The sequence below is a fragment of the Anabrus simplex genome, chromosome 4 (genome assembly GCF_040414725.1).
Source record: "Anabrus simplex isolate iqAnaSimp1 chromosome 4, ASM4041472v1, whole genome shotgun sequence".
In the NCBI taxonomy this organism is placed as follows: domain Eukaryota; kingdom Metazoa; phylum Arthropoda; class Insecta; order Orthoptera; family Tettigoniidae; genus Anabrus; species Anabrus simplex.
The window spans coordinates 33,135,257-33,155,192 of record NC_090268.1 but is presented as its reverse complement, the minus strand read 5'-3'; the positions used below and the strand labels follow the sequence as shown (position 1 = coordinate 33,155,192).

General features: G+C 41.1%; 1 protein-coding gene across 2 annotated transcripts in view; it reads right to left on the bottom strand.

Annotated features, from left to right (window-relative positions):
- Positions 1-19,732, bottom strand: part of LOC136872371 (hemolymph lipopolysaccharide-binding protein) — a 52,166-nt gene extending 32,434 nt beyond the window's left edge. Inside the window, exons 1-2 of one of the 2 annotated variants that reach the window (XM_067146182.2) lie at positions 19,622-19,732; positions 8,324-8,462 (exon numbers count right to left, since the gene is read on the bottom strand). In XM_067146182.2, coding sequence (XP_067002283.1) covers positions 8,324-8,371 — 48 coding nt within the window. In that variant the 5' untranslated portion in view covers positions 8,372-8,462; positions 19,622-19,732. Of the gene's footprint in view, positions 1-8,323; positions 8,463-12,563; positions 12,788-19,621 lie in introns of those variants that run through there. The other variant, XM_067146181.2, reaches the window with a different exon arrangement.
- Positions 19,733-19,936: the final 204 nt, after the last annotated feature.

Sequence of the window (19,936 nt, the reverse complement as noted above, 5' to 3'; positions counted from 1 at the left end):
AATCATTGATGTCACCTTGTAGCCTTTCCCTCCATATCACCATTTGCTCTTGGTAGTACGAGTTATGTGTGTTTTATTGTTTTATTTCTTTTCTACATTCATGCACTTGTTCTACAGATGTTCCTAAATTTATTTCAGTATTTACTTGGTGGTTCGATTCCCCAGCTGTCTGTCTATTCACTAGCCGTGTTCGGTGCTCATTAGGATGTGCTTTTGAGATATGAATATTGACCCCCCGAGTGGACTTAAACACTTGCCCGCAATGGTTATACACAGGCCGAGAGGAATTACTTTTGTCATTAGCTGAAATATTACTTCTGTTGAATCATCCATCTCAATGCATGATGTGTCAGCAGAGGTATATAAACTTCGGTTAACCTTACTTACGTGATCACCAGCTGATCATTCAATTGCTATGGTAACCAAGCACTATAAGTAAATAAACAAATATGGCTTCCCAGACTGAAGATGTACACACATTCAATTTGAAAAGATTATATCAAAAAATATACTGACGAAAACACAGATAACATAGTATCGTATAAAAATCAATATAAATAACCAAAATCACAACCCTATTATGCTGAAGAATACATCACTTAAAAGATTAATCCTATAAAGACCACATGCAATATCCTTGGCTAATAGATTCTCCATGGTCGAATCGAGCGTAAAAAGAAATCGTATGTTAATACGGAAAAAGGATATAAACAAAGTTCAAATCCGCAAAGGTCCGCTAATAGGGATAGAGAAAAAAGACGAAGTAAATATTTATATCAGTTGACTCAATTTCAGTTCCACAATCAACGTAGGAAAGCAGTTAGAACTGTCCTTCATGAAAACAATGAAAGATGTCTGATTAATTCGCAACATGTAGCCTATATGGCTATTTCCATGAAATATTAGGACATGAAAATAATTCAGTGAGATAAAAGTATCCCCCAAAAGTGAGTGAAGCTACACAAACGGTTTACAATGACACGTTTAATGATGTTATATCTAAAGATGAAATACAGCTTGCAACAAGTAGAATTGCGGTGGACACTTCACCTGGACCTGATTACGTCATCGTTAGAGCTATTAAAAGTGACATCGCTTCCGAGATAATTGCCACAATAGCCACTCGTATGCTTCAAACAGGACAAGTACCACCGTGTTTTAGAAAGGCAAGAACCGTTCTTATACACAAGGGAGGTGACCCTGATGACATTGCAAACTGGAGACCAATCACAATATTTTCTGTTGTTAGGAGACTAATTGAGCGAGCTCTTGATAAACGCCTGAGAGAATACGTTGCTTTTAATCCACAACGGGGATTCATATCTTCAGCCGGTACACATATCAATACTTCTACACTCGATTCGGTTTTAAATTCCGCGAAACTGAACAAAACTGATCTAACAGTGATTTTTCTAGACGTCAGAAAGGCGTTTGACAACATTGGGCACCTTCATTTACATGAGACCTTGAGGACATTAGGGATACCTGAGAAATTAAAGGAACTAATAGTTAATCTCCAGACAGGAAACACTACAAAAATAGAAACTGTAACTGGAAAGACAGTCACCTTAAGCCTAAAAAGGGGTGTTATGCAGGGATCACCTCTTTCTCCCTGTCTCTACAATCTAGCAACAGATCATATTTTAAACGAACTGAAGACTCTCTCACAAGCCACTATGGATTTTCTTTAGTACCGCATCTTCCACCTTTAACGATCATGGGTTTCGCTGATGACTTGGTTGTCATAGGAAATAGTCGAAGAGCAGCACTTGAGCTCTCGAATATAGTCACAAGGAGATTTCATGAAATAGGGCTTTATATCAACCCAATGAAATCTACGGCAATCTGCATCGAACGCGGAAAGTTAATCGAAGACCCAGCTCAATTTAAGAGCTATGATATATCGAGTTTGCGACGTGGGGAAACAATCCGCTATCTGGGAGTTAACTTTTCAAATGAAATAATTTTTCAACCTACACAGGAGCTTAAAAAATTACGGAATAAAATGGAGAAATTGGTTTCTTCTCCACTATTACAGGCTGACCAGAAATTTAAAGTAATAAACACAGTTATATGCCCATCTCTCATATACCCATTCCAAACTATCAAGTCAGAGAAGATTCCGAAAAAGTTCCTTGCTGATACAGACATACTAATTCGAAGTGCTCTTAAGGAAATTCTTCAAATACCTATAATACCTATAAATATAAGGGGTTGGGACTCTTCTGCGCCACTTGGGAAGCTCATTTTCAGCACATTAACATCTGTAAGGTACTATTAAGCTCAGGTGACGAATACATCCGTGCTACAAGAAATCTGAAAGAAGAAATAACTCTCTCACTACAATCCCTCAATGTCCCTCCATCTGACAATTTGCTGCATCCACGCCTAGAAATAACAGATGCCAGGAAAGTGAGAAGAGTACTGAGAGAAAGGGCATTCAGTGAGTGGTGTAACTTGCAGCAGAAAGGAGAGGTGTATGTTTGTACAATGAATATACTCCTACCAACTCCTGGATTCGAGACCATCAAGGCTTATCATGTAGTGAATGGCGTGAAGCAATTAAGATGACAGCAAACATTTCAGCAGTTAGATCGGTACCAGGAAGATCTCAGAACGATTCCCTTTGTAGGCGCTGCCTCAAGGAGATTGAAACTCTTGCGCATGTTCTGGGATCTTGTCCTCATGGTGAACTTTTAAGGAATACGCGTCATCATAACATTCGCTCGTTAATTGCGGCAACGCTAAAAGACCATGGTTTCCAGGTATTTGAAGAGGTTCATGGCTTAGCGGACAACGGAAGCCACAGAAGGATTGACATCATTGCTTTCAAGAATAAGAAGAGAGGTTACAACATCGATCCCACAATTCGCTTTGAAAGCCATAAGTCGCAGCCCTCAGATGTTAACCTAGAGAAAAGGAATATTTACTTACCAACAATTCCTTACTACAGGGAGAAATACCAGATAGAGGAAATCGACATAGTAGGTCTGATGATTGGAGCAAGGGGAACGATTCCCGCTTTTGCCGCTAATTTCTGGAAACAGATTTCTCTGCCAGTTACAGCGTTACGGGAGATTGCCATCATAGCCTTAAGGGGCTCACTGCTAATTCTAAGAAATCACTGTTACAATTAGATTACCTTCAACATTAATCAAGTACAGTATATCTATTTATCTTCTAAAAATAAATGTAAAAGTATACTTTGTCGCAAGGCAGCCTCTGCATGAGAGGAAGTATTTCATAAAATAAATTATTATTATTATTATTATTATTATTATTATTATTATTATTATTATTATTATCATATTTGTGAACATTACTTCTGAGTTTGAGTTATCGGTTTCCACATATATGATAAATATGCGCGTGTTCGCAACCAGTGGCGTAGATATGGCTTTTCTTTGAGGGGATAATACAACGTAATAATAATAAAGCATACTTTTAAATTGATGTAGAAGCTTACCTGTAGCAAAAGACACCGACACTCGTCGTACACTACCTATCAGACTAAATTACAATGCACCATTTAAGTGATGGAAAGCATGTTATATACTGTCGATTGATAGATAGATAGATAGATAGATAGACAGATAGATAGATAGATAGATAGATAGATAGATAGATAGATAGATAGATAGATAGATAGATAGATAGATAGATAGATAGATTTATCATCAACAGGTCATTTGCCCAATTAAAGATGATTCAATAAAACATCATATACAACAAATACACCATATTTATTTCTTTATTTATTTACCACAGCAATTGCAACGGCCCCAGAGACTTCCTCCCCCATCTACACCGCAACCAAATTATCCATCGATCCAACAACGTCAGTATATTCCCCCACATTTGCCTGTAACACCAATTTCCCACAACCCCTATCCCCCCAACCACATAACATAATGACAACCGCCTCCCAAAATTATGAGCATTTGATCGGAAAGATATTTAACCTTATCATGCTCCTCCTTACTCAAGCTCAATCTACAACGCCCGAGGCCTTTAACCCGGCTATAATACATAACATGATCGCAAGTATATTTACTTCAGGTAATGAATAAAATACTCCAATGGAACGCACGTTCCGTACTTGCGAATAAAGAGACCTTACGAAGAGTTTTATACACTGAAGGTATTGATTTCGCCACCTTGAGTGAAACCTGGCTTAAGAACGATTCTAATCTAACCATTCCTGGCTATCATGTCATCCGACAGGACCGAGAAGACGTATATGGAGGGGTAGCAATATTAATAAAGAATACAATTCCATACGTAGAAGCAGTTACTGATCACTCGCAGATTGCAAGCTTTCAGGCCGTTGCCGCAAGAGTTCGCATTAACAACCAGGATATTACATTGGTCTCATTATATAGCCCACCACGAACAAAAATTCAACTTCAGGAATGGTATCGGCTTACGCAACAGATAGAGCCACCTTTTCTCTTTTGTGGTGATTATAACGCACATAGCACAACGTGGGGTTGCGAGATAAATGATACATATGGTGAGGCTGTCTTACAAATAGTGGATGAGTTCAATTTATTTGTGTTAAACGATGGATCGGCTACCCTGTTACCAGTACCGGGACAACGTCTCTCCGCTGTCGACCTAACCATTTGTTCTTCTAATATCTCATCTGATTTTCATTGGAAAATCTTGCCGTATCCAATGGGTTCTAATCATTATGCTATCACCATTTCGCCTGTTTTACCATTTCGTTCTTCACCGGTCAAACCCACTATTAAATGGAACGTCCAAAACGCTGACTGGGTCAAATACAGAAGGGTGATAGACGCAAATATACACTCTGTGTTACATCAAAACACCACGCTTGATAAATACAACGCCTTCGTACACACCATTAATTTAGCTGCCGCCATATCCATTCCTGAACGAAAACAAACCAACATCTCAAAAAGATTCCCTGCTCCATGGTGGAATTCCGAATGCAGTCGACAGATAGCTAAGAGAAATCAGGCCCTCAGCAAGTTAAAGCGAGCAACTACAATGGAAAATTTTCTCAATTACAAGAATATAGATGCAGCAGTCAAACGCTTTCTGAAAAGGGTAAAGAAGAATAGCTGGTGATCCTATTGTGAAAAACTGAGCAAGGATACACCCCTATCGCAAATATGGTCGATGGTTAACAAAATGAAAAAAACGCCAACCCCTAAAGCACTTAAATGTTGGGCAGAAGAGTTTTCAGATCTTATTGCTCCACCTACGGCCTCACTTCCTCCAAAACAACGTCCACCGTTCGAACTTTCCCGGCCTACGCAAGATGTTCTCACATCACCTTTCACGCTACATGAATTAGAACAAGTTTTAAAAACTACTGCTAACTCTGCGCCTGGATATGACCATATACATTTATCTCGCAATGCCAAGGAAATATTGCTCTTACTTTTCACATATATTTGGAATTAAACCAATTTTCCCGACGACTGGACGACGCAGATTATTGTCCCAATTTTAAAACAAGGTAAAGATCCTAACGAAGCTGCTTCTTACAGACACATCGCTCTATCTTCATGCATAGCTAAAACTTTTGAATGGCTGTTGAAACTAAGACTGGAGAGGTGGTTAGAGTTTCACAATTTATTGCCTCGATCTCAATATGGGTTCCGGAAAAGTCGTTCTACTTACGACCATCTTAGCATTCTGACTACGGACATTGAACATACATTTCTAAACCATGGTTACCTTACAGCCATATTTCTCGATATATCTGGGGCATATGACAGCGTTAGTATACAAGTACTTTCTGAAAAGCTACATGACCTTGGTCTTCCCGAAATATACGTGCGAGGTATATATAACTTATTTTTCCGGCGGACAATCTATATTCGAACCCAAGATAACACCTTGTATGGGCCCAGACTAGTAACAAAAGGACTCCCTCAGGGTGCTATACTGAGTCCTTTACTGTATGCCATCTACACTGCAGATCTCGATCACATGTTTAAACAAACAGTCAAAGTTCTTCAGTATGCAGACGACGTATGTATCTACGCATCATCGCAATCTCTTTGGTTAACATGTTTATGGCTAGATGACGCTGCAAGGAAACTCCACGCCTGGACATTTCAAACAGGTCTTAATTTATCCCCCAAAAAATCCTCTATTATTGTCTTCACTCGAAAGCAATTCCACTCAATATCACCATCTGTACATCTTGGACCATACTCCTTCTCTTTACGGACTTCAGCCAAGCTACTAGGCTTACACCTCGATAGTAAACTTACATGGAGAACCCACGTCGAGTACCTGGCAACTAAAGTGGGCCGAACGTTAAACATAATCAGAGCATTATGTCGAGTATGGTGGGGAGCTGACCCATCTGTCCTATTACTATTATATAGATCGTTAATCCGATCTGTACTAGATTATGGCTGCATCTTTTTCGGCAACGCACCGCAGTATGTTCTTCGAAAACTAGATGTCCTGCAGTTCCGCGCACTCAGAATATGTCTCGGAGCCATGAACTCAAGTCCTACTAACGCACTACTGGTAGAGGCTAAAGAAATGCCCCTTCAGATAAGTCGAGATCTGCTTGCCAACAACTTTCTTCTGCAACGCTCGTCCATAACCAGCCACCCTATAACATCTAAACTGCGCCGTCTCCTTCCACTGTGTGACAGAGGAACAAACAGAAGACTACGGACACCTCTATTGGTCAAAAGTATCAAGAAATTGCAGCACATCTTACCTCTTACTCTTCAAGATACATCACTTCCAGTATTTCGACAGAGGTATGAACTTTCAGTATTTCAAGCATCCACATTTCATCTTCCAGATTTTATAATCTGCAATACCAATATCAACGAAAAAGTAACAAATTTTATCGATGCATATTGGGGCAGTTATACTAAAATATACACAGATGGGTCTAAGACCAATGAAGGAGTCGGATATGCGTACTACTGCCCTGCACTCAACACTAGCAAAATGTTCTCACTTCACCACGAAGCTTCAATATTCACAGCTGAAATACTTGCCATTAAATCAGCCATCACGTACGGAGTCCAGCACTTCAGCAGTATATTAATTCTCACGGACTCCAAGAGTGCACTTCAAAAACTAGAACAACCAGGCAGGAACACGCGTTCGAATAAATACATCATGGACATCCTAAGTTGCATATACCAAGCTAAGGAAAACGGAAAAGAAGTTCATCTTATGTGGATCAAAGGTCACACTGGAATTATACACAATGATACCGTAGACCAACTGGCAAAGCAGAGCATTACAGAAGGCCAGTTCCAAGCACTACGCCTACCATACACGGACTTCCAAAGCCACATCAAGAAACAGGCTTACAAAGAATGGTCAAATTACTGGGCAACAACTCAACGCATCAAAGGCAAGCATTACGCCGCTATCCAGAGACACATCCCACAGAAACCATGGTTCAGTCTACTATCTCTCACTTGCCGCCATATGACATCAATTATCAGAATGCGACTTGGACATGCATCTTACCCCAGTCATCTGTTCAGACTCAAAGTCATAGACTTCCCAAATTGTCCCTCTGACCCCAATCAAGAAGCAGACCTCAACCATACAATTTTAGGATGCACTAGATACAAACCACAAGTGACCAATTTATATCAAACGCTTATACAACTGAAAGTTCCACTTCCCACCTCCGTTTCGTCGTTGTTCAGCGGCTATGACATCCGTATATATCAAGCAATAGCCAAATTTTTAAGTGAAGCCAATTTAACACTGTGATATGTTTGTTCTGTAGTCTGTAGTTAAACTGTTCTCATCCAACCAAAGTTCCCGTACCGTGGCTTTCCATCACCAATTAGTCACAATGCCATGAACGGTCCATGTTGTAAAGATGTTGTACTTTGACTTTCCTGTTTTCTAAATGTACAGAGCTGGCAGCATGGTCTTACGGACCAAATGCCAAAAAAAAGGACGTCGAATACGATAAATGAGAGTGAGGAGCCTGGCACAAGTAAGTGGAAACAATGCCAGGACTCAGCTAAGGGCCCCGTGGTAGCCATCCCACTCTCCTTAGTTGGCAGTCCCTGGTGCGACTTTTAGTCGCCTCTTTCGACAGGCAGGGGATACTGTAGATGTTATTCTACCGCCCCAACCATAGGGGGTTAAAATTAGAGATCCTGTGGCTATGATTACAATATAAAGTCTCATAAAGCTATAAGATGCTTACAGGGGCTAAAAAACTCGTTCTCTTCTTATCAGCACCACGAATCCTGCAACCTAACTCCATTGTTGACAACTAGACACAAACACTTAAAGTGAGGTCTGTTGGGAGACATGTAGTGAAAAAACTAGTACTTACTTGATAGGTGAAGTGGAAATTCCAGACACGACGCATTTCCGACATCATTTTAGTGCGAAGAAAGATTCGCACGACGTCTTCTATATTTGGTGTCTATTGATGTAATCAATATCAAGACGTATTTATGAAACTTCCGTTCCTGAAACAGACACAATGCAAATTAAATGCTGTAGGCCCTGCTGTAGGTGTAATTAGTTTGTGTCTCTAACTACTTAAATTGTTTTCATAGTCGTCGAAGTACCGGAATATCTTCCTGCAGGAATTAATCCTATGTGCCAGTAAATCTACCGACTCGCGGCTGGTGTATTTAAGCATCTTCAATTACCATCGTAAGAACCAGCATTTACCTGGTTTGAAAATGGAGAACCACGGAAAAAGGTCTTCAGGGCTGCCGACAGTGGGGTTCGAACCCAGCTAAAACCTGCGCGCTGCTAACCGCTCGGCCAACTCGCCCGGTATTTTTAATGCTTTTTTTTTTTGCTAGGGACTTTACGTCGCACCGACACAGATAGGTCTTATGGCGACGATGGGATAGGAAAGGCCTAGGAGTTGGAAGGAAGCGGCCGTGGCCTTAATTAAGGTACAGCCCCAGCATTTGCCTGGTGTGAAAATGGGAAACCATGGAAAACCATCTTGAGGGCTGCCGATAGTGGGATTCGAACCTACTATCTCCCGGATGCAAGCTCACAACCGCGTGTTTTTAATGCCTGGGTCATGAAACGTATAGAGCGATGAAAAAAAAAAAAAAAAAAAGGATGCATGGGCATCTACTGTATGACGTTGGGGAAAGTGTTATCGATAATTTTCGAGAAAGCGATGCCTTTTGACGTACATAAACATCACCGAGCAAGTGGGCGCGCAGCTTTGAGCTTGCATTCGTGAGATAGTTGGTTCAAACCCCACTATCGGCAGCCCTGAAGATGGTTTCTTCGTGGTTTCCCATTTTCACACCAAGCAAATGATGGGGCTGTACCTTAGTTAAGGCCACGGTCGCTTCCTTCCCACTCCTAGCCCTTTCCTATCCCATCGTCGCCATAAGAACGATCTGTGTTGATGCAACGTACAGTAAAACAAATTATTAAAAAAAAAGAAAACATAAACATGTAGCTGACACATCCAAGAAAACTTGATTAATAAACTTAAAACAGAATAAAGTCCGCCTCTGTGGTGTAGTAGTAGTAGTGTAGTTCGATTCCCACCTCAGCCATTCTGGAAGTGGTTTTCCGTGGTTTCCCACTTCTCCTCCAGGCAAATGCCGGGATGATACCTAACTTAAGGCCACGGCCGTTTCCTTCCCTCTTCCTTGTCTATTCCTGCCTATCTTCCCATCCCCCCGCAAGGCCCCTGTTCAGCATAGCAGATGAGGCCGCCTGGGCGAGGTACTGATCATCCTCCCAGTTGTATCCCCCCGACCCTGAGTCTGAAGCTCCAGGACATTGCCCTTGAGGCGGTAGAGGTGGGATCCCTCTCTGAGTCCGAGGAAAAAAGCCAACCCTGGAGGGTAAGCAGATTAAGAAAGAAAAAAAGAAAGAAAGAAAGAAAGAAAGAAAGAAAGAAAGAAAGAAAGAAAGAAAGAAAGAAGAAAACAGAATAAAATTTAAAAGTACTACTGTTAATGGGAAAAACAACACGAATAAGGGAAGGAAGGGTTCCGCTGTCCCGAAGTATGAGGTTATCGAGTAAAGTAACAGAAGTATCTTGAAGACTAAAAAGAAAGACTCCCTACACATATAAAACTAATGGTGTCGGAAGAATATGTGTTAATTAAGGGTTGTCGGATACGGAAGTTGACAGGAGGAATCTGATACAGATAAGATGAATTCTGTTGCGTGAAGTTCAACTGACAAATAATGAGATCCAGGGAGCTATAAAAAGTTTTCAGTCAGGTTGATGATAACTATGAAAATGCTGGCTCTTTTCTTTACAAAACCCTTTCTCGAGACAAAATTCTGGAACATGGGCGTCTCCCCAAAAATCACAAGTAATTTAGGAAGTGTGATCACTGGCATTAATACGCATTCCTGTTTCAAAATCAATTACTAATTTTTCAAGTAGTACTATATTTCAACGTTATGATAAAATATGCGACCGTCTTTTTTTTAATTTTACAAACACAGGGTTCTATATTATACTAATACAGTACACAGCCGTACTGGGTAGCTCAGCGCTGACCTTCTGAACCCAACTTGGCCAGTTCCATCACAGCTCAGTCCGGTGGTACATCAGCCCAGTGTCGGTAGATTTACTGGCACGTAAAAGAACTCATTCGGGACAACAATTCGGCACTTAAGGTAAGGCATAACTCCCTATACCGCCAATGTTAAATAGGCCAACTTTCGGTGCACATTACATAAAATGTACTGTAGTTACAGACTCAACATTTTCTGAGGTTGTTCTATATATTTATATGTTTAGTAATAGGGAACAGTTTTTTAAATGCTCTTAGTTTTTAATTTATATAGATTTTTGTAAACATAAAAAACATGAAAACCAACAACAAAATACAAACTACTAACAATGGAAAAATAATCTTTCCTATTATTACTCCTAGAGACGCCAGTAACATCAGTTTAAAGTTTCATAGCTTTAGGCTTGATAGTATTCGACTAACGTGTACCGAAATTTTGAAAAATCTGGAACTGAGAAAATTTGAATTAAAGTTTTACTTGAGTTTTTTTAAACCTTAAAACATTCCAGCTCCATAATCTTCATCCTCTTCACCTTCCTTCTGCCTCTCCTCATTTCTCTTAAAATTTCTGGCCTTGTTTACCATATTTTCAACCACCAGGCCGGCTTTGTAGATACGTAAATTGTCCAAATCCTTCATGGTGGTTGTGTTCCATCCGGGTTTTATGCCTAACATTTGTAGCACTTTTCCTCTACCGACATATCCATCATTGAAAGTTATTATAGCATCATAAAGTCCTAATTTAAGGGTTTTTGTCCCAACAAACACACCTTATATCTGCCCATATAACTAGAATATGACTATCAACAAAGAAAGTAAAGAAAACTTGTGGTAAAGAACGCTTGTGGGGCACAAAGTAAACAAAACTATTTACCGCGCTTTTGAGGAACAACGGAAGGTCAGCTGGACTGGAAGTTAGCAATAGTACCGACAGGTAGTGTTAATAGTGCAGTATAGTAAATGGGTTTGATTCAGAGCCATCTACAGTAACTGTAGTCGGCTATGGTTTGATTAGAAAAAATGTACTAATACGCGCACTTTTTCTTGAGCCCGACTTTTACGGGGTGAGGAGCAAGGAGGGAGTGCTGCCAGTTCCGGTTATACTGCCAACTGGATGGAAATGAAATCTGAATTGAATCGATAATATGATCGATCTATATGAATTTTCTAAACATTTATTATCTTACGTCAACAATTGTGTCGCACATACATTATTTAACATGATATAGCATTTCTCAATGCGAATCTTGTTACTAGCATGAATTATATAGTTTGGCTTAGCTGTGTAGTAAACAACAACAGTACTAGTTTGCAAAGTGTACGCCAGATGTCGCACAGCGATGAATAAGCGATTCATAGTTTGTGTTTCAAAGGTTGCCGATATGGATGTCGAAGATAACCGAGGTCTACCGATTCAGCACTAGGTAGCTCCGGGCTCAAGAAAAAGTGCGCGTATAGTATATTTGGCAGTTTGCGGTTCAGAAATCCAGAAAAGCAACCTTGCACAAAGAGGCGTGGCATATTCTTGCACATGGTTTTACTTTATAAGCGAGATAGGACCCTATTTATGCTTCAAATTGATTTTAAACTGCCGTGTTTTACAGACACAAAACTTTAATTATGACTGAAAAATTAAACAACGGTAAAATAATTTCGTGTGGCTATTTCTAGCCGAATGTAGCCCTTGTGAGGCAGACCCTCCGATGAGGGTAGGCGGCATCTGCCATGTGTAGGTAACTGCGTGTTGTTGTGGTGGAGGATAGTGTTATGTGTGGTGTGTGAGTTGCAGGAATGTTGGGGAGAGCACAAACACCCAGCCTCCGGGCCATTGGAATTAACCAATGGAGGTTAAAATCCCCGACCCTGCCGGGAATCGAACCCGGGACCCTCTGAACCGAAGGCCAGTACGCTGATCATTCAGCCAACGAGTCGGACTTTGATCTCCGGTTGAGTTATGTCTTACCTTAAGCGTTTCCGAAAACCGTAAATGTAGTTAGTGAAACGTAAAGAAAACAACAACATTATTACTACTATTAGAAGTGTGGATCTCACCTGTTACGTCGACTGACTGGGCAGGTATTTGAAGAGTACTTTCCTTGAAAGAACACAGTTTCATACTGAATGTGAATACACGGAGCTCTATCCTCCTGCATACTAAGAAACTTGTTTCGATTACTCAGCATTGCAAATGAAAAAGTCGTTCTACGAGTTTCCTTAAAGGAAGGTATAACCTTGAAGCTTGAGGCCGATGGTCTGAAGATCATCATTTGATTACGAGGAGGAAATGAGTGAAGGGCAAGTAACTAATGAACAGTGAGATAATTCATCGTTAATCTCAAAAAAAAAAAAACTTTCTCAAGACTTTATAAAGTACAGGGTTCAGTCTAGTTAATGAAAGGCCTAGTCTCGAGTCGCTGAAGCCCCGCGGGCTTGTGGATAACTGATGTATGAGTGTTTACATCAAACGGTGAGGCCACATTTGGTACGTTCTTGTAAGATTGGTTTCAGGTATTGGAACGGAGTGCAACCACAAGGGAATGACGAAAGCTGATCATGTCGATAACATATCCCATTTCTTTTATGATGGTGGTGGGTGTACTGGTAAGGGGAGATAATGGCTGTGAACTTTGAAAAGAATCATCTATATAAATCAAATCGTAACGACCGTGTGTCTGTACATTGGCTATTTTGGCGTAATTTCCGTACAGTTATCCATTTCAGGTGTAATAATGACCATCCATATAATTTTTAGCTTTGGTGTCTGTCTGTTTGTGTGTGTGTTTGTCTATAACTTGAAAACTACTGGATATATTTCTACCAAACTTCATATTTAGAATCCACCTGTCCTTGAGTATATTTTAGGGCCATTATTGTTTCTAAATCCCTGAAATGACTAGGGGTTTATACGAAACCGAAACCGTAATTTTGCACTCCCATAAAACATACACAACCGAACTTAATGGAATTGCACCTGCTTTAATGGAGATCAATTTCTAAACCTCTTTTCTCGTATGCATCATTTCGATACGAGGATTAATAAGGGAGATATCATTCACGGACCGTTTTTCGGTACAAGTCCCACCGGACTTAACAGTGGGTGCGTATAAAGCCTATTTCTTATAACTTGAAAACTACTGGAGATATTTCAACCAAACTTCATATTTAGCATCTACCTGTCCAAAGGTAGGTTTTAGGTCCATACCATGTCAAATTCCCGAAATGGACTTGGGGTTTATTGGGAACCGGAACAGTGATTTTACTCTCCCACAATATATACAAGACCAGCCTGACTGGAAATCAACCAATCTTCATTGAAATCCATTTCTAAAACTTTTTTCTCATGTGCATTTTTTCGACAGGAGGAATAATAAGGGGGATATCACGAACGGTCGGTTTTGCAGGCTAAGTCCAGCGGACATAGCCCAAAAGGTGCTGTACGTGGAGCAGATTCCTTATCTATCTATAGGCCTATAAATAAAATCGTAACGACCGTGTGTCTGTGCATTGACTATTATGGCGAAATGTTCGTACAGTTATCCATTTAAGGGATAATAATGGTCATCTGCATATTTTTTAGATATAAATTCCTGAAAGTCCTAAATTTTACCACCCTCGCCCAAAATAAAGATTGTGGCACAATCCGCCAGACGATCCAGAAAATTGAAATTGGACGAAATTATACGATTTAGCCTGTAACCGACTGAAAACTTCCAAGATCTTTAAAATATTCCCTTTTTATACCCGAAGAATATCGAAATATGGAAGCAATTTTAATGACGGTGCAGACCTTCTTTTCGAGGTACTTTGCGGCTAAACGGTCAGTCGTATCAGAAAACGGATGGCCCAGTCTCAGTTCAACTTGGAGTGATCTACAACTTTGGTCCTTTGACGTTTCGTCGTATCTCTGTTCCTTATATGTTAGATTTGTCTCAATTTCTTGATTATACCTACATTTTGCTCTTTGTACACGTTTAATTCTTAATTCTAATCACTTATGAAAGATAGAAGCATCTAATTCTACACGAATATTGGCCCACGCAGTATCCATACGTGAACCAAATTCTATGTATGTACTGTAGCTGTCACATTCGTACTAAAAATTAATGCACTGTGAGACAACGTTACGAAACTTTCACCACGTTCAACGTCCCTAACTTAATTTACCCATAAATAGATGAGACAGGAGAAAATATCGTAAGACCAGCCATTTAGGCCGCTAAATGAGGCGTCTTGTAGTACAATCCGTTTGTCGATATCATGTATCATTTAGCAGCAGTTAATCTGAAGGTTTGCAATATTGTAAACATATTGTAAACATATTGTAAACATATAGGCCTACTTCGTATGTCGATCTATATATATTCATTGAAGTCGATTTGTAGCGACGCAGAAAGGGTGTTTTTGTCATTATAATTAATATTTTACATCGATAGTGACTCTCAGCAGGATGGCGTCTGCTATTGTAATCATTACTCTCCACATCGACTTTGACTGGCAGTAGAAATGGGATCCTTCTCCAACTCCTTTGTAACTAGCATTAGTAAGGAGGGACTGCCATTGTAATTAATAATTCCCTACTCGATTTGACTGGCAGAACTCAAGGGAGCATGTAGTTATGTTCAAAACTCCCCTCTACCGGGTGAGTTTGCCGTGCGCGTAGATGCGCGCGGCTGTGAGCTTGCATCCGGGAGATAGTAGGTTCGAATCCCACTATCGGTAGCCATGAAGATGGTTTTCCGTGGTTTCCCATTTTCACACCAGGCAAATGCTGGGGCTGTACCTTAAATAAGGCCACGGCAGCTTCCTTCCAACTCCTAGGCCTTTCCTATCACATCGTCGCCATAAGACCTATCTGTGTCGGTGCGACGTAAAGCCCCTAGCAAAATAAAACACTCCCCTAACCGATTGTGTTTGGGAGTCGGCAAGTGTGCCTGTCATTATAAACAAATTTACCCATCTAAAATGTGACTGGCATTAGGCATAGTTACCCTGCTATTGTAATAGAAGCTTACTAACTCGGTGTGACTACCATTACGAAGCGGGGCCTATCATTATAATGATAACAGCACAGCTCAATTTTGACTGGCAGTAGGGAGGGTGCCTGCTATTATAATAAAAACTCCTCAGATGTAATCTGTCTGGAAGTAGGAAAAGGCGCCTGCCGTTGTAACGAAAACTTACCAAATCGATTGCGACGGCGCAGTAGGTAATGGAGCCTCCCATTATAATGAAAACTTTCCTACTCGATTGTGAATGGCGATAGACAAGTGAGCCAGCCGTTATCATTACAACTCCGCAACTCACACCTTACATTGGAAACAACGTATGGGAATCTCCCCCTGCTGTTTATGGATAACGCTAAGAGGCATGCAGTTGAAAAATATCTTATTTACTGCATGTACAGTAATTTACTTCGATAACCGTATACAGTGTAGAATATCGTAGCGAAGCATGGGTACATTTGCTAGTTTTTAAACATATCCATTCGAAAGGTCTATGTTTAATTCCTGAAATAAAAATATAGAGTGGAAAATCGTAAGGGACAAAATATCGTTTTTTCCAAATAAACATTTAATTGCTTTAGAAGGGTCTATGTATCATTGCCAATAGTCAGCATAAACCACTACGTTCAAACCTCACTGCAAATATCCTGTAAAAACAAATTAAAAAGCAGACGCAACAAGTTGTATGTTCAGCAAAATTGGCTATTTGTTTTAAGCTGTTCTGCAATATTCATATAATAAAATGGTTGGTGTTGACAGTGACAGTGATATATCAGAATTTCACAAGGAAGGCGCATTCTGATCTCGCAGATTGGAGTCGTTTCTCTGTTTTTGTTTGTTTTTTAAGCAGTGAACATTAATGATATTCAGTTCACCTTTTTTGCAGGCTAAGACATTTGTAAATGAAATCTGTGCTAAGAAGAATGGCAACTTAGCTGGGCTGAGAGACTCAGGCGATAGAGGAGCTGGTCTTCCCAGCTCAAGCTGGCGGGTTGAATCCCGGCTCACTCCGGTGGTATTCACCAGCCTCGTGTTGGTATAGTTGGGCCCACGAGAGTTGAATATTTAATCAACTATGCTGGCTTAATGCAATTCAATAAACTCTGACACGTCCCTAAACTCGTGCTAATAACTGCGCATTTAAGACAGAACACGTCATTGCCGATAAATATGAGATTTCATATTCACTAACTGACAATAACCTCAACAAATACACATGTTAAACAGAGAAGAGAACTGTACAACTAGCCACTGATTAACTTTAAAAACTAAACTAACAACGAAAATAGTATTCAGGAAACAAACACTTAAATTATTACATAAACCAGCAACAACTAACACAGCTAGCACACTACTTTTTTTTGCTAGGGGCTTTACGTCGCACCGACACAGATAGGTCTTATGGCGACGATGGGATAGGAAAGGCCTAGGAGTTGGAAGGAAGCGGCCGTGGCCTTAATTAAGGTACAGCCCCAGCATTTGCCTGGTGTGAAAATGGGAAACCACGGAAAACCATCTTCAGGGCTGCCGATAGTGGGATTCGAACCTACTATCTCCCGGATGCAAGCTCACAGCCGCGCGCCTCTACGCGCACGGCCAACTCGCCCGGTAGCACACTACTATTCCGAATAATATCACAAAAAGCGACTTAGAGCAAGCCAACCCACGTGGTGATAGCTTCCTTAAGTGTGGCATCTCTGTTATCGTTGCCATAGCAACAGACCATTTTCGAGCAGCGTTAGTCAACTTTTTCTATCCGGTGGCGCTAAACGTCAGACTCCTCGTGGACCCAACTGTAGATATACCGGCACATAAAACAACTCCAGTTGGACAAAATTTCGGCACGTCGACGTATCCAAAATTCGTGCAAAAATAGCCAGCGTGATGTAAGATTATTATTATTATTATTATTATTATTATTATTATTATTATTATTATTATTATTATTATTATTATTATTATTATTATTATTATTAAGTTCCTTATCTAAATGGTCAGCATACAAGCTTTTTGTTCCGAGTGGTGGTGGTTTTAAGAGGAAGTACAACTGGGCAACCATCCTCTACATAATACTTAACCAGAGGGAAAAAAATGGAAGGGATCCGACACTTCGAAAAATGAAGATATCGGCCAAAGGAAAAAAAGGGCCACGAAGGGCTTGAAAATGAAAGACTCCCTAGGCCTCGAGTGCTCTAATACCGTTGGGGTCGGAAAAGAACAAGAGTTGACCAAGGGAGGTCGGATAGGATAGGTGAAAGTGAGGAGTGTGGTATAAGGAAGTGGAAGCAAAGCCAGGACTCATCTCAGGGCGCCGTGGTCACCCACCCACGCTCCCAAGTTAAGAGCTCTGGGGCCTCTTTTAGTCACCTTTTACGACAGACAGGGGATACCGAGTGTGTTATTCTACCACTACCATCCACAGGGAAATCGCAAGTTAAGAGACCCTGGCTCTCTTTTTTGTCGCCTCTTATGACAGGCAGGGAATACCGTGAGTGTTAATCGACTGGCCCCCAGCCGCACGGGGGACCCCCCTGGGGTCCCTCTTAGTCACCTCTTACGACAGGCAAGGGATATTGTGTGTGTTTTTCTAGCTCCTCCACCCATAGGACGTTTTTTGAGGGCGGCTGACAGTGGTGGTGATTATTGTTTTAAGAGGAAGTACAACTAGGCAACCATCCTCTATATAACACTAATCAGAGAGAAAAAATGGAAGGGATCCGACACTTCGAAAATTGAAGGTATCGACCAAAGAAAGGCAAGGGCCACGAAGGGCGTGAAAATGAAAGACACCCTAGGCTTCGTAAACCTGATACCACGGGGTCGGAAAAGAACTAGAGATGACCAAGGAAGGTCGGTTAGGATAGAAGTAAGTGAGGAACTTGGGATAAGTAAGTGGAAGTAATGCCAGGATTCATCTAAGGGCCCGTGGTTGCCAACCCACGCTCCCAAGCTGAGAGCACCTAGGACCCTTGTAGTCGCCCGTTACGACAGGAAGAGGATATCGTGGATGTTATTCTACCGTCCCCACCCACAGCCGGACTAGTACACATGAATGGTGGCAGTGGTGGTTATTGTTTTAAGGTGAAGTACATCTAGGATTCTAGGTAATCATCATCTATACAGTGAGTGGCCAAAAGTCACAGGAAGCGGTGTCCCATTAGAAAATGTGTCCTGTATGACCCCTGAGCGTTGCGGCGTAGCTGAGCAGTCTGTCATAGACACCAGTGTCGTGAGGTGGTGGTGGTGATTATTGTTTTAAGAGGAAGTACAACTGGGCAACCATCCTCTATATAACACTAATCAGAGAGAAAAAATGGAAGGGGTCCGACACTTCGAAAAATGAAGGCATCGGCCAAAGGGAGACAAGGGCCACGAAGGGCGTGAAAATGAAAGACTCCCTAGCCCTCGCAAACCTAATAGCGTCGGGGTCGGAAAAGAACAAGAGTTGACCAAGAGAGGTCGGATAGGATAGATGAAAGTGAGGAGCCTGGCACAAGTAAGTGGAAGCAATGCCAGGACTCAGCTGAGGGCCCCGTGGTCGCCAACCCACGCTCCAAAGTTCAGAGCCCCTGAGGCCCCTTTTAGTCGCCTCTTACGACAGGCAGGGTATACCGTGGGTGTTATTCTACCACCCCCACCCACAGGGGGGCCAGTGTCGTGAGAATAGTAGCACGTCACGACTTAACCGACTTTGAACGTGGGATGATCATCGGAGCACGGCGCATAAGTCATAACTAGAGCCCGGATTTCGATGCACTATCAAATCTCAAAATATGCATGCATGCATGTACTACAATATGGCAAAACATTCACAATAAACTGAAAAATATGCACTATATCAAAATTCAGTTCTTTTGGAAACTTTGTACAACTACCGTAATTTCTCCAAATTGTCTTGCTTTAAGCTCATCCGTTTATCTGTCAGCACATTCTTAAGGACACAAAATGATCCTTCTACGTCACAAGAAGTGACAGGTGCATACTTAAATGAAGACATTTGGGACAAAGTGAAGTCAAATTGTACACCTCTTGCATTTTCACCAACGTGCGTCTTTTATAAGGTTGACGAATTCAACGTATTTCAACGGATCACTTTGTTCGACCTACCTCCAGCTGCCGCAGTTACTTCTCCATGCGATGACTGCAGACACATTTGAATGTCCTCAATCACTGGTAACGATTGCCTGCTGCGATATCAAAGACGTGTGACGAGTGAGAGTTCCGGGCAGGAAATTCGCGGACAACAACGGAAGAGTGTTCAGTGCAAAACCAAGGTTTGTAAGTCGCTATCTCGTTAACCCGGCGTCGCAGAAGTGGTATACAAGTTTTGTTTTGTTCGTCTAACATAGGTGAAAAATGAGCCATTAATGAGTAACGCGCAATTTACGGTTCAATTTATAGCAGTGTATAACTGGAACATCT